Below are 13,863 nucleotides of genomic sequence, written 5' to 3'. Positions count from 1 at the left end.
CCCTTGATATACTGATATTGAAATGAGGGAACACAGAGACAGTAAAAAGTAAAAGAGAAGAGAATTCTAGTTGTGGAAGTGCTTTGTCAACCAAAATATGCTCTACAAATAGAAGGAATTCCTATTATCAACTGTCAAGTGCATCACTCTCCACATCCATCCATCCATTTATTTAGCAAAACTTCACTGTCTCATTATACACTAGACAGTGTGCTAGGGCCTGGGAATAAACAGATAGATAAGAATGACACCTACTCTCAGAAAGAATCAAGAAAGCAAGTGGGAGAAAGATAAATTAAATTTTTAATACTGACCTGTAAATGAGTTCATGCAGTGTGTCTTCTGTCAGGAGAGTTCGGATGAAAAGGGCTAAGGGTTCTGCAAGGGGAAGAACTTGAGGAAGACAGACTTGATCTGTCTCATAGTTTTACCCAAGTTAGCCCCAGCCTTAACCCTGGCCAGAGGTTTCACATGTTGTAATCTAGTGTTCAGTAGAACTATCTTCAAACATGACAAGGTGTCCTGCCTGCTTCAATCAGCTTCTCTCTGTTCACTTGCTTTCTCGTCCTTACAGTAATGGGCTTAGGATTCCAAAGGCTCTGCCGAGTGAATGGACTAGCTTTCTACTACAATGACTTTCATTCCTTAATCATATGGGAAGCACAATTCTCTATTGAATGAACTTTGAAGTACTACAGGTCATTTCATGCCCTCTGGAACACTACTGCCTACAATGAAAAAGTTCATTGGCCCTTTCACCCTGGCACAGTCCTGTGAGTCTTGCACCATCAAAAAAGGAGGGCCATTCCCTCATAGAAAGGAAAATATGGGTTGGATGTGAGTTTTTGATCATAAGAACCATGGACAAATTCACCATAGATCTTTGAAAATACTGAATAACCTGGTAAATATACTAACATATGTTTTTGAAGTTTTAATAAGCTTTTATCTTATGCCCAGTTAATAACACTAACATCAAGCAACACTGGAAGAGTCTATGTTTTCCAGTCACTGATGGTACTGACTGTACATTTGCTTTTCTTCCTGAAACTATAATCAGGTGGGGAAGACTAGAAAGAAAATGTAAATCAACAAATATATTTCAAGTTAAGATGGGACTATGAAGGAAATAAACAAGGTTCATGAAGAAAGAATATTAGGAAGGACACACACTTAGACTAGTCTAGAATGGGTGATGGTCAGGAAAAGTGAATCTGGAATTACCTCAGTATTTACTGATCATTGCTCAAGTGTATGTTGGATCAAGAGCCAAAAGATATAAATTTGTCTAGATATAATTTATTATTTTATTTTTTAATTCTTACTTATTGAACATGTTAAAGTAAAATGGAATAGGATAATTTCATAAACACTAATAATAGTGCTAATTATGTATCAGATTCTGCTCTAAAGTTTTACAACTATTAACTTCCATTTAATCCTCAACAATCCTATGAGATAAGTACTGTTATAATCTCTATTTTACAGATAAACTGAAGCAAAGAGAAACTAAGGGACTTGTCCAAGGTCACATGCCTAGTAAATGGTGAAGAAAGTTACATTAGCTTCTGTGAGCCTATTGCTCTATAGGTTCTAATTATCTGTATATTGGGAATGTTACCTTCATGGGGGTGAAAGGGCTACTACATAAAAAAGTAATTTTTAGGAAGTGCAAGGGTAGATGTTTATCTTTATAATTTTAATACCAATTATAATGTCACTGTTACAATGATACAGGCTCTGGGCTTTAAATGCAATGGGGAAGCCGGATATTTTAAGGTGGAGGACCCTATGCTCAAGAGAGTATACTGTCTTTTTTTTTTACTTTAAATCATTTTTAATATTTTAATTACAGTTGTTATATTAGTTTCAGGGGTACAACCCAATGATGAGACATTGTAGAACTTACTAAGTTATCATCCCATTAAATCTCATCCCCACTCTCACCCCCCACAATCACCACACAGTTGTCCATGTCCCTGAGTTCTTATTTTTATTTCAACTTCCATTTGTTTTTTTGCTAGTATAGAGAATACAATTTATCTTTTTAATATTGATCTTGTGTCCTGCAACCTTGCTAAATTCATTCATAAATTCTAAAATTTGCTTTAGATTCCATGTGATTTTCTACATAGACAATTATTTCACATGTAAAGAAATGTGCTTTTATTTCTTCTTTTACATTTGTTTCTTTTTCTTGACTTGTTGCACTATCTAAAATCTCCTGGATAATCCTGAATAGAAATGATGAGAAGGGACATCCTTATCTTGTTCTGAGCAATTTTTTAACTAGAAGTGAATTTTGGATTTTGTAAAATATTGTTTCTGTGCCTGTTGAAATGGCCATGTGGTCAGCTGGTTATTTTTTCCGAATTTTTGTAATATGATGAATTACATTGGGTCATTTTCAAATGTTAAACCTGCTTGTTCATGATTCATTATGCTTTTTATGTTGTTGAATTCAGTTCATTAAAATTTCATTTAAATTTTTTATTATATATTCATGAGGTCATATGGGTATTTGCTTTCCTTGTATTATCTTCATCTGATTTTCTACCAGGGTAAATCTGACTTCAAATAATGAGTTGGAAACTATTCTTTGCTCTTTAGTTCTCTGATAGAATTTTGTGCTTTATTATTATTATTATTATTATTATTATTATTATTATTATTATTATTATTTCTTGCTTAAATGTTTAGTATTATTCATTAGTAAAACAATCTGGGCCTAAAATTTCTTGGTGGTTTTTAAATACAAATTCAATATATTTAACAGATATGTAGTATGTCTAATTAGGGTACTTACTTCTTTTTGAGTGAACTCTGGTAGTTTATATCTCCCAAGAAATTCATCCATTTTATCTAAGTTGTTAAAATTATTGACATAAAGTTGTTTATAAGATTTTCCTATTAGCTCTCTCATAACTGCAGGATCTGCAGTAATGCTACCTCTCATTCCTGATTCTGATAATTTATTTCTTCTCTTTTTTTATTAGTCTTGTTAGAGGGTTATCAACTTTACTGATAATCTCAAGGAACTAAATGATAGTTTTCATTGATTTTCTCTAAACTATTTTTTCTATATCTCTTTGTTGCTTTGTTCTCTCCAGAAAACTAATTCTATTTCCTCAATTCATCAAGTTCAGGAGGGTCCAATTGGATTCCCCTCCAGGTAGCGTGGCCTGGACATTTCATGTTGTAAGTGAGACCATCATAGGGACTTACCTGGTTTGTTTCCTTTCTCTCAGAGTTTACTGTTCTTTGTTTCTAAGGTCCATTCTTGAAATTCATTGTTTTATGTATTTTTTTCAGTTTTTTATTTGTTTCAGATAGGAGTATAATTCTAAGAGGTACTGGAGGTACAATTTTCAGAAAGTTATAGGTAAACCAGTTACTGGCAGAAACCATTCAAGTGAAGACCTGTCTGGGCATGGCAGTACTGTCATACAAAAAGTACTTTTAGACATTCTGAGTCTTTTAGATATGACAGACATAAGGCCTAGTGAATGAGTGTTTAACAGAAAAAAAGATACCATTACATATTAGGCAGTGAACTAATAGGAAGAAAATATGAACACTGTACTTGGTGGGCAGGGACAAATGCATGTTGAGTGGTAGTTAGAGAGAAACAGAGGATTGAAATTATATTTATCTTTGTACTCCCTGTTTCTGATACAGTGCTTAGTGCATAGTAGAGCTCAATAAATCTTGTTAAACTGAGCCAAAATGAACTGGGTCAAATGTTTGATCAGGTGAGATTAATTGTGGACCCTACTTGAATGTGAAGGTAATAGATTTTACAACTTATGAAAGTGATTGGGCATGAGTGTAAAGCATATTACATGCACTTAATAAAAGCCACATAATTACTTAACTAGGTAATGTGCCAGAATGATTGAGCCACCTAAAACCTCTAAAAGGTATATTAAATGTACCTATTTTTAAGAGTGGGGATAAATATATGGAATTTACCACCTCATGAGGTTTATTTTAAGGATACTTTCACTGAATTTATGCACATTGATGCTCAAAGAGCATCAAAATGTGACTTTTGTCTATTGCATGGTTAAAGCTAAATTTAGTTAGCATTAAGAATAGGAAGTTACTGTTTTTTTTACTCAAGAGTATGTGTAGCCTTGGCTTTAGTATAAATCTGAGTATTAAGCTTTCTTGGTATGGTTATCCTTCCAAACCAACCAATAATGACCTCTATTTTCCCACTCCATGCCTTCCTCAGGAATGCCCCCTACCTGTCTATGAATGTCCAAATTTTACCCACACTTCAAGCTCTAACCAAGTTCTAAATCTTCCTTGAGGTTGCCCTAATTTTCCCAATGGGTATATTTTTTTTACTGTTTTATGAAGAGTTTAAATCAATCTTTGAAGGAACTTACTCTTTTTTAACATGACTTTTTGTTATTTGTGGCCAGGTATCATCTCTTCAAATATAGTTTAAACACCTTAAAGACAAAGTCTACATCTGATATATATATATCCATTTGCCCATAGTGCAATCAAATAGCATACCACATGGGAGATGTTTGACATGTTTATTCGATCAATAAATAAGTGAATGCATGCATGATTCCAGAAGCATTTTTATGCAGTGTTTCTACATGCAGAGACTGGATTTTCTGCTTGTTTCCCAGAATAAGGCAAGGAGGATCTTTTAGAAGTTGCATAAATGAAAGACTAACAGGACCTGATGAATAAGAGGTAGAAGTTCAAGCATGACAGAATACCCAGTAATGATGAACATTTGCTCAAGTAATTTAAAAAGAATTGGCCAAATTTTGGAGGATAATTGAGAAACCAACTTTTTATTTTCCTGTTCCTTGCTAAGAAATACAAGTGAAGGAATATTTTCTGGAAGTTGTGAACTGGCTGGTTGACAGTGCATGAGAAAGAAGCATGTGGCTAGGGCAGGTGGGAGACTATAAGGGCAGGAATGAAGGCAGAGGAGGCACCGTGGGTGTGAGCTGAACAGAAGAACATCATGGATGAGAAAAAGAAAAGGTTCATTGAATTGATATTGCAAACAAACTGTCTAATGGCAGTAGCCTTCTGGTGTGTGCTCGTGAAATATTAAGGAAAAACAGTCTCCTTACACATTAGCCCAGGTAGAAATTTGAAAAATCAATTCTACTTGCCACTCCTTCAATACAAAATTGAAAATAATTGAGATTACAGGGAAACTTTGCTGGTGTCAACCTTTGAAACTTTCACACTACAAGGTCATTAGTAGGAACTAATCCACCATAACCAGGGTACAAATGCAGATAAACTAGGTAACCCAAATCATGGAGCTCTTCTAAAAATAATACAGCAAAAATTCTTCATTTATGTTATCAAACTGTTTTCTACAGTTGGTACCTTGTTTTAAACTCCTTGGATTTTCTAGGTCAGTTAAAAGCACAATTTATTCATTATATTTTTTATTGTTCTCAGTTTACCCCTTGCCTCTAGAAATGCTTGAATAAATATCCCCATTATCAATTATTTAAGTAGCCCTGACAGTGTAGATTCCTTTTGAACTTCTAAGTGCTCAGGACCTTACAAGCTAAATACCCCACCTCAACAATCCCACAGAGACTGTAGGGAAGAAGTGGAACCTCACCTTACTTTGTGAATGAACACTTCAGAATATGTTGCTATATTCTGCTGTTCAGATTTTATTTAGTGCTTACCAGGCTTTTATTGTTCACATGTGCAAGTGATTTTTTTTTTTAGAATTAACACATTCCAATTCATGTTCAGGCCACTCTCAGGTCCCAAGAATATTTAAATGCTCGATTCTCCTGATATTGTTTATGTAAATTCTACCTAAAACAAGAAATAAATGTGACTTTTATCCAATGCATAAGACAACATAAAGGTCTTCTAATTACCATTTAATTTTAATATAGTCAATGGACTGCATTTTATACTCAAGATCCTTCTGCCTAGTCTTCAGAGATACTCCCAGGTAAACAACTCTATTATTAATAAGAGCAGTCATACTCTGTAGATGAAAAATATTTCACATCCAGATCTTAACTGAACTGAGAGGAGAACTGGACATATTCAACGACACAGTGAGAATGCATGTATATAATTGCATTTCTCACACAGCAGAAAAGTATAGACACCTGCATATACATGTATGTGTACATAATACACTGCCTGCAGGCTAACATGCTTTGCACAAGCTACTCAAATGCTACCTCCATTGCCTGTCACCCAAATCTTCTGGTGGAAATATTTTTTCACATCTCTCTCCCTCCCACTTCTCCCTTCCCACACACTTATGGTATGTGCAGTTTCGCCAGATCCATGTAAAGACAGGGAAACACTGATGGGATTGCTTTTCACAAGTGTGGGAACAAAAATCCTTCCCAATGAAAACATCTGTCTCTGTTCAAGTCATGCCCAGTTATCCCCCAAAAGAAATGTTCTGATTAACTTTTTTTAAGTCTTAAGATAGCAGTTTGTGTAGCAGATCTAATTAAGAAGTTTATGTAACAGATCTGCAGGGTTTTTTTCCGTTCAACTCGGTTCTTTGAGCTCAGTTTGAGTGTTACTAGCTTTCACCATGCAACGGCCAAGTGCTTCCCGGGCTGAAAATTATCAGCTTTTGTGGGATACTATTGCTTCCTTAAAACAATGTGAGCAAGCTATGCAGCATGCATTCATTCCGGTAAGGAGAATTTTCTTTTTATTTTCCTAGGGATTTAAAAAAAATTTTATTCATTTTTTTTCTTTTATAGCTCTGGATAAATGGTATGTAGTCTATGCATTTAAAGATGTGATTTTTTTCTATAGTTCTTGTTTGGGAAAATACGTCTGTTTTTTATTTCTTTTTCTCTATGTGAAATCTCAATTCTTAATATGGTCTAACATTGATCAGTGAAAAAGAGTAATAGTGTCCAAGCAAATTTATCCCACTGAAGTTGGTGGTTTCTAATAGATACATGTATTAAAGAAAGAGCACAAGGTTGGTATTCCTCACATGAAAATTTAAAACAGATTTCAGTGTGTATTTCCTTGTTGGTTCCCCCCAACTACTTAGAATGACTTGACTGTTTTGCAGATAGATCAAAAAGCCAAAAGTTAGTTCTTAAATTTCAGTTCTTTCCTTTTCCAAGTAAAATCTACCATAAGACTTCTCTTAAAAATTATGACTGTTCCCTTAGTACAGTAGTGAGGCACTACTTAGAGAATTGTAAAAATGGCTGATACAAGTGTATAGATGTATGAAGTGAATTAATAAGTTAGTGTTATGTTTTACATTGCAGAAATAATGTTTCTGCTTATAGTTATTCAACCAGAGGAACATTTGATAGGCCTAGATGAAGTAAATGGGACTTGGAAGAAGAGTATTAAAATATTTAATTTTTTAATTAGAGTTATTTTGAAAGATTAACATGATCTATTGAGTATAAGAGAACACTATTAAAAATTAACCCCTGATAAAGTTTATTTAGAATCCCTCAAGAAAAACTTTTTTCTGGCATAAAAACAAAAGATATGCTTCTGTCAATAGTTAGCATAAACCTTTAAAGTTCAAGTTATTTTCAGTGAGTCAAATTAGGTGCCATTATATTATTCTCTGTAACTTGTAATCACCTAAGTGTTTCAAAGACTGTGCTATATTTAAAGCTGTCTTCATTAAATACTATTTTTTGCTTGGATCTCTCTAAATTGATCTTGATTGTTAAAGTCATTAAACATATACTTTTTGCAAGAACTTTAAAAAACTAATGGTGGGAAGCTCTCTAAATCAAATTAAGTTATAATGATTTTATAATACATTGAACTAGAATCTCATGTGTATAATTTGCTTCTTCTCTCTTTATGAAACTCTTCTTGCTTTATCGTAATAGTATGATACTTCTTGTGAAGCTTAAATATCTCCCCCTTCATGGAGCTCATTATTAAAAATATTACCATCAGCTGATGATAATTCTATTTAAATTGAGCCGGAATATATTTCTTTGAGTATATAAATTAAATCTCAGAAAATGAGTCCCATTTATTCTGTCTGTTATGCACTTTGTAACCCAGTGGTGCATATTTCATCAACACACGTATTTGTACACACATACACATACATGGATATATGAGATTTTTGCCTAATGATACCATTACTTAGGATATCCAAATAAGTCCTAAAAATACATATCATCACTGTGCTTTATTAAGCATATTAAGAAATGACAAACTATATTGACTCAATTTGCCTTCTTTAAAACAAACCTAGTTTTTTTTTTGAATACTTGGAAATGAATTATGTGTAGAAAGTATAGACACACACTGACATAGCTAATCTTAGGGAAACTGACCTGAAACTTCACCAGTAGGTAAATGCTATCTGTGTTTCTCCTGTGAGTGCAGGTCCCCCTTGGTCATCTAGACTTAATGTAATGTTCCACATACATTAAGCTATAGATCACAAATGGTTTCTCAATCATTGTGATTCTATGCACTACTAATAAATCTGACTTAAAATCTCAATTATAATTCAATCACCCCATACAGCTTAGACTGCACAAAGCAGCTCATACCTGGATAGTGTACTGCCCTAAATGGTCAGCAGAAAGAAGGAAGACAAACTATGAGGTCTTTCAAAGTTCCAGTATTTGATTTCATATAACATATAATGCCCTATATTGATGAGCTGGAGATCTAACTTGGATCTCAAGCAGGTTGATCTACTTGACCAAAGAGCAATACAGAATTTCCCAAATCCTTAGTATAAGTGCCAACTAACACAAGCTCCTAAACATTTTTTGAATGAAAGAATGATTAAAAATACAATAGCTCTTTCATGAAGTCCCATAAATTTGTTCCATCATTGGAGCTATAAGAGCATTTTTTTCTAGACAGTGAGTATCTTTAGGTATCAGGCAAACCAAATGTTGTTGGTGTTTTATTATGTGAGTTAGTATACTTATAAAAACAGTCCCATAATTAGTAGTTCTTTTCATAGAGACTAAGTCCCTGCTATGTTCCAGGCATGGTAGTACCAGACACAGGATAGGGACCTGAAAGTGTACTTTAATTTCTTTGTGACACCAACATTTTGAAAGAAAAATTGCATTACCCCTTGCCCAAATGGCACCCCACGTCTCTTGCTGCAATGTACAAAGCTGACTTTCCATCATGTTTGGATTTGGTCTAATGTAAAAGTCATTGAGCTTGCCAAACATTGGGGGTGATGCGATGACTAAATCAAGAGAATCCCTGATAAAACCTACATGGAATTCTGCCCACAAGAATTTTCAAGTGAATGCATAAATCACTTTAACACCAGTTACAAAGTGTTGAGTGCCTTAAGTACCCATTAATTACCATAAATATTAAGGATAGAAGCAAGCTTCATAGAAGGGTATCTCAGTTGGATTTTGAAGGTTAAGAGGGATTTTTACATGCAGTGATGATGAAGAAAGAAGACATTCAAAGTTGAGGGAATGGTGAAAGCACTTACTAATTGTGTAAATGTGGTCCATTCGTCATCTGTTCATTCATGCAACCAATATTTATTAAATACCTTATGTATATGAAATTGTAATATGCCTAGGCTTCTAGCAATAACTAGAATGAGCTCAAATTCTATCCTGAGGGTATTTATATTCTAGTAAAAGAGACGAACATTAAATAAATATATATATACACACACACATACATATTTAGAGAAAAAGAGATATACACATACACATGTACATGCACACTTGAATGTTACCTTGTGAAAGTTGTTCATGGCCTTTCTCACAATTACAATTCAATATTGCACATGTGCATTCACAAATACACATGTATTATCAGAATAGCATAGCCATGATAGATATTTTGCAAAGCCACTACAGATGAAACAACACACTATTTCCCAAATATTTTGTAATCTTAAAACACAAGTTAATTTCTTTCTCAAAAAAATGGTGCATTCTGTCTGACACATCCTGGGTTTTGTACTTGCAGTATAAAAGTGATAGTATTTATTGAATACCAATTCAATACTATTTTATGTCACATGCTGTTCTAAGCACTTCAAATATTATTCTACTTAACTCTCAAACTCTCTGATTTGGGCACTATCATCTCCTTTTTACAAAGTTTACAGAGGTGAATTAACTTTCCCTTGTTTCATAGCTAATAAATGGAAAGACCAGACCTTGAAAATAGCCACCTGACTCCCAGCTAGATAACTATTTTCTCTTAAAGCATTGAATAAGAATGCTTTACTAGAATAAGGAGACAACCACTGGAACCAAAAGCATATTACCTAGTGTGACAAGAGCAGTCATCAAAAACTGTGAAAACCACTGGAAATGCAGCAAGGTGGAAGTGGTCTCTGTTTGGAATAGTGGAGAAGGATGATTAAGGAAGATTGAAAAAGGAAAAGACAAAGAGAAGTCTTGAGATGATTTTAAAATAAGGGTTTATCAGGTGAAAAAAGGTGAGGAGGGATGAAATAGTATGTGCAAAGGCACTGAGGCATGAAAGAACAAATGGAATTAGGACTAGTTATCAACTTTCCCCAAGTCTTGATCTTCCCCTTTGAGCATTAGGTTGGAAAGTCAGGAGAAACAAGGATGAGAGTTGAGTAATTTATTTTAGGTCAGACATTCTGCAGGTCAACCAGAATAGAAGTGTTGAATAATGCAGGCCCAGACTAAGGCACTGAAGCCTTAGAAGAGAATCTCCAGAGGGGAAAGAAATGACTCCATTATCCCCATGGCCTGGCCCATAGGTTAACACCTGTCTGTGCCAGGGACTGACATATGCATAGAGAAGCAGAGAAAGCTTGTGCACAAATATAAAAGAATGAAACAACAGTAGAGATGAGAAACCCCATAGTCCCTAAGAAAGATACTGAGAGAGATGAGCCTGACCAGAACAGTGAGAGGCTGACACAGGCTGGATTGTGCCTTCCTGGGTAGCTCAGGATTCCTAATTCTCAGTTCTATTTATCAAGTGGCTTTCTGCCCTGTGGACCTGGTAAGTTCAAATTTTGCTTGAGTCTATACAAGTGTCTTCCTATTCTCTTCAACCAGAGAACCTTAACTAACACTTGGGCCAACTTGTGACCAGTAGTCCAGAAATGGGATACAGCTCTACAAGAAAGGGCAGAACAAAAGCTGGACAGAAAGTGAGCAGATTACCTGAGCCCACTGGGCTTCACAGTGAAGTTCCATCCTTTAGGGCTTAACTCACAGCCCCTTCCACAAGACTTCCATCACAACTCATAACCAGATACTCTGCCTTCTTCCTCATTATTTCAACCCTGATTAACACTCCCTGAAGAAAAATAAGAGTAGGGAACCTACTTACATGCTACTTTAGTCTACACATTTTTATTTAATTATTACAATACCAATATGAAATGTTCCCAATATTATCTTCATTTTTAAGAATCAGTGAAGTTAGGTACCTTGTTTAAAAGCATATAGGTGAGAAAACCAAGAGAAAACCCAGAACTTCTGGCCTTAATATCACTTTCCTTCACACTTACCATGGTCCTTTGCCCCTATTTCTCTTGTGATATTTCTCTGCTTTGCATTATAAGTATTTGGGTGTTTATCTTATTTGCACATGCTATTGTATAGTCTATGCAGGGAAAAACCATGTGCTTCATCTTCCTAGTTTCTGCATCCCAAGTACAGTGTCTTAAATACCATGTTTCCTAAATAAATCTGTATGGGTTGGTTAATGCTTAGAATGTGAGGACTTAGGCAGAACTGAGATAATGAAGAACTAATCCTTTCTGTCTCAAATACATCCATCCTTGAATCCTGTCTCCTCAGCTGCAGCGTCACTTCCACACACCCAGCCTCCAGTCCCTAGATGTCGAGTTTGAACCATTGAAAGCTTAGGTCAGCTCTAAATAGAATTTGTTCAGTGATGAGATTCAGTTCTAGTTCATGGTGTTCCAAGTCTGTTTGTCCTTTCTGGATTCTAAATATTGCTTGACTCATCATCCTCAATCATGTTGGATTCATTTCTCTTTTATTCTTCTTGGCCTTGCTTTAGATTTTTGTCTAGTAATACCCCAGTTTTTAGTCAATTTCCTTCAGAATAATATGAACGAGGCTATTAATGGAATTTCTATTAGTAAAGGAATAAAGATGATACAATCTATAGAGACTTTCAACCTAATGGGGAAGAAATAACTGCACCAGAAGCAACCTGGATAATTGCAACAGCCTAGAACTGCATAAACATTTGCAGATTTCTGGTAAAATGCAATAGAATTGTCACTTTTGTTTTTGAACAAAAGGCAAAAGCTTGTTATCTTTTTATTTTCCTCTTTTGTGTGATTTGCATTTTCTTTGACTGCTGGTCTTGTGATTCCTATGCATAAGCATCTGGAGTTCGTGAAAAAGTAGCGCCAGGTGCAGGATGCCTTCTGTTATTCCAGTATTGCTCATAGTGAAATGTTTGTGTTGACTCAGCAAAATGGGGCATTTGCACAGATATATGTTACTGTACAACGAAGTAAAGCCCATTCTCTGCTACTCCCCTTTTTTCTCACCCACTGCAGAAATTGCAAAAATAAAACCCAAGATATTTTTGTTAAAAAATAGAAAAATAGTTGTTCAGAGTTAATAATACCTCCTCCAGGTAGCAAAACTAAACTAAAATGCATGTGTGCACACAAACACACCAAATTCTCAAAACCTTTAATAGGCTAATACTAGATATGCTATATTCTTTAAGTTTCATTTTGATATTTCTAGTGAGCAGAAAGATGCCTAAGGAAAATGGAGTTTCTAATTTTTATTGTGTGTAGAGACCCCCCAGATACGCTGCACAAATGCTGTTGCTATAGCTCCTCTGCTGAGACAACCACTGCCCCACTGCCGCTGCTGCTACCTGCCTTCCTGTTGTTAATCCCTGTTAACAGTTTTCAAATAGCATCAGCTAAATTCTTTCTCATTGCAACATTTCTAGGTAGCAAAGCAGGTTTTTAAAAAAGATTTTACTTATTTATTTTTAGAGAGGGGAAGGGAGGGAGAAAGAGAGGGAGAGAAACATCCATGTGTGGTTGCCTCTTGTGTACCCAGTACTGGGAACCCGGCTGCAACCCAGGCATGTGCCCTAACTGAGATTCAAACTGCCAACCCTTTGGTTCTCAGCCAGTGCTCAATGCACTGAGCCACACCAGCCAGGGCACAAAGCAGGTTTAATATTTCTATATTATTTATTTTTAAAAATTGAACTTCAAAGAATTGAAGTGGCCAGGATCAGAAGTGGTTAACTAGTAAATTATAATCTAATAAAATTAGAATCTCAGTCCAGTGCACTTTTGCTCTGAGTCAGAGTTTTCATTACTTGAAAAATCTAGATCTGAATCCTTGCTCTACCAATTGCCATCTTGGGCAAATTGTTGAACTTCTCTAAGCCTCAGTTTCATCCTCTATAACATTATATATTATATAAATCTTTTTTGGGTTGTTTGCAGATTTAAAAAGATACTGTTAGTTAAACCCTTAGCATACATAATGGCTAACTGAAGAAAGTGTCCATAAGTGTTGTCATGTTGCTAATTTTTAATATTACCCCAAATGTATCCATTTATAAATTGAGCAGTGTCTTTATATATGAGCTCATTTGCTTATCAAAGAAGCACATGAGATTGATTAAGTAATAACTTATCATGTCCATTTATACATGAACAGGAATTTTCAGAGAGGTTGTATTAATTGGCTAAGATCCTCATATACCTGAAGAGAAATGTCTTAAAGCCAACTAGATAACCTAAATCCCAAACTCTTTCTATCACTACTTTTATTACATTTAAAATTAGGTTAGTGTTAAAGTCAGGAATCATCTACTCCTTATTGATAGTTAGAATAACCTTAGAAATAACAGAGAGTTAAGTGA

At 34.9% G+C, this 13,863-nt stretch overlaps 1 protein-coding gene across 14 annotated transcripts in view; it reads left to right on the top strand.

Moving 5' to 3' along the window:
- The window catches only part of DLG2 (discs large MAGUK scaffold protein 2), a 1,902,487-nt gene that overhangs the window by 1,159,787 nt on the left and 728,837 nt on the right, over positions 1–13,863 (top strand). For 3 of the 14 annotated variants that reach the window (XM_045817844.1, XM_045817842.1, XM_045817838.1), the window contains exon 1: positions 6,554–6,676. The exons of the other annotated variants lie outside the window; for them this stretch is intronic. In XM_045817844.1, the coding sequence (XP_045673800.1) occupies positions 6,572–6,676 (105 nt within the window). In that variant the 5' untranslated portion in view covers positions 6,554–6,571. Of the gene's footprint in view, positions 1–6,553; positions 6,677–13,863 lie in introns of those variants that run through there. 14 annotated transcript variants of the gene reach the window in all.

The sequence above is a fragment of the Phyllostomus hastatus genome, unplaced genomic scaffold (genome assembly GCF_019186645.2).
Source record: "Phyllostomus hastatus isolate PE091 unplaced genomic scaffold, TTU_PhHast_1.1 phas_scaffold_317, whole genome shotgun sequence".
NCBI lineage: Eukaryota > Metazoa > Chordata > Mammalia > Chiroptera > Phyllostomidae > Phyllostomus > Phyllostomus hastatus.
This window is presented reverse-complemented; position numbering and strand designations above follow the sequence as displayed.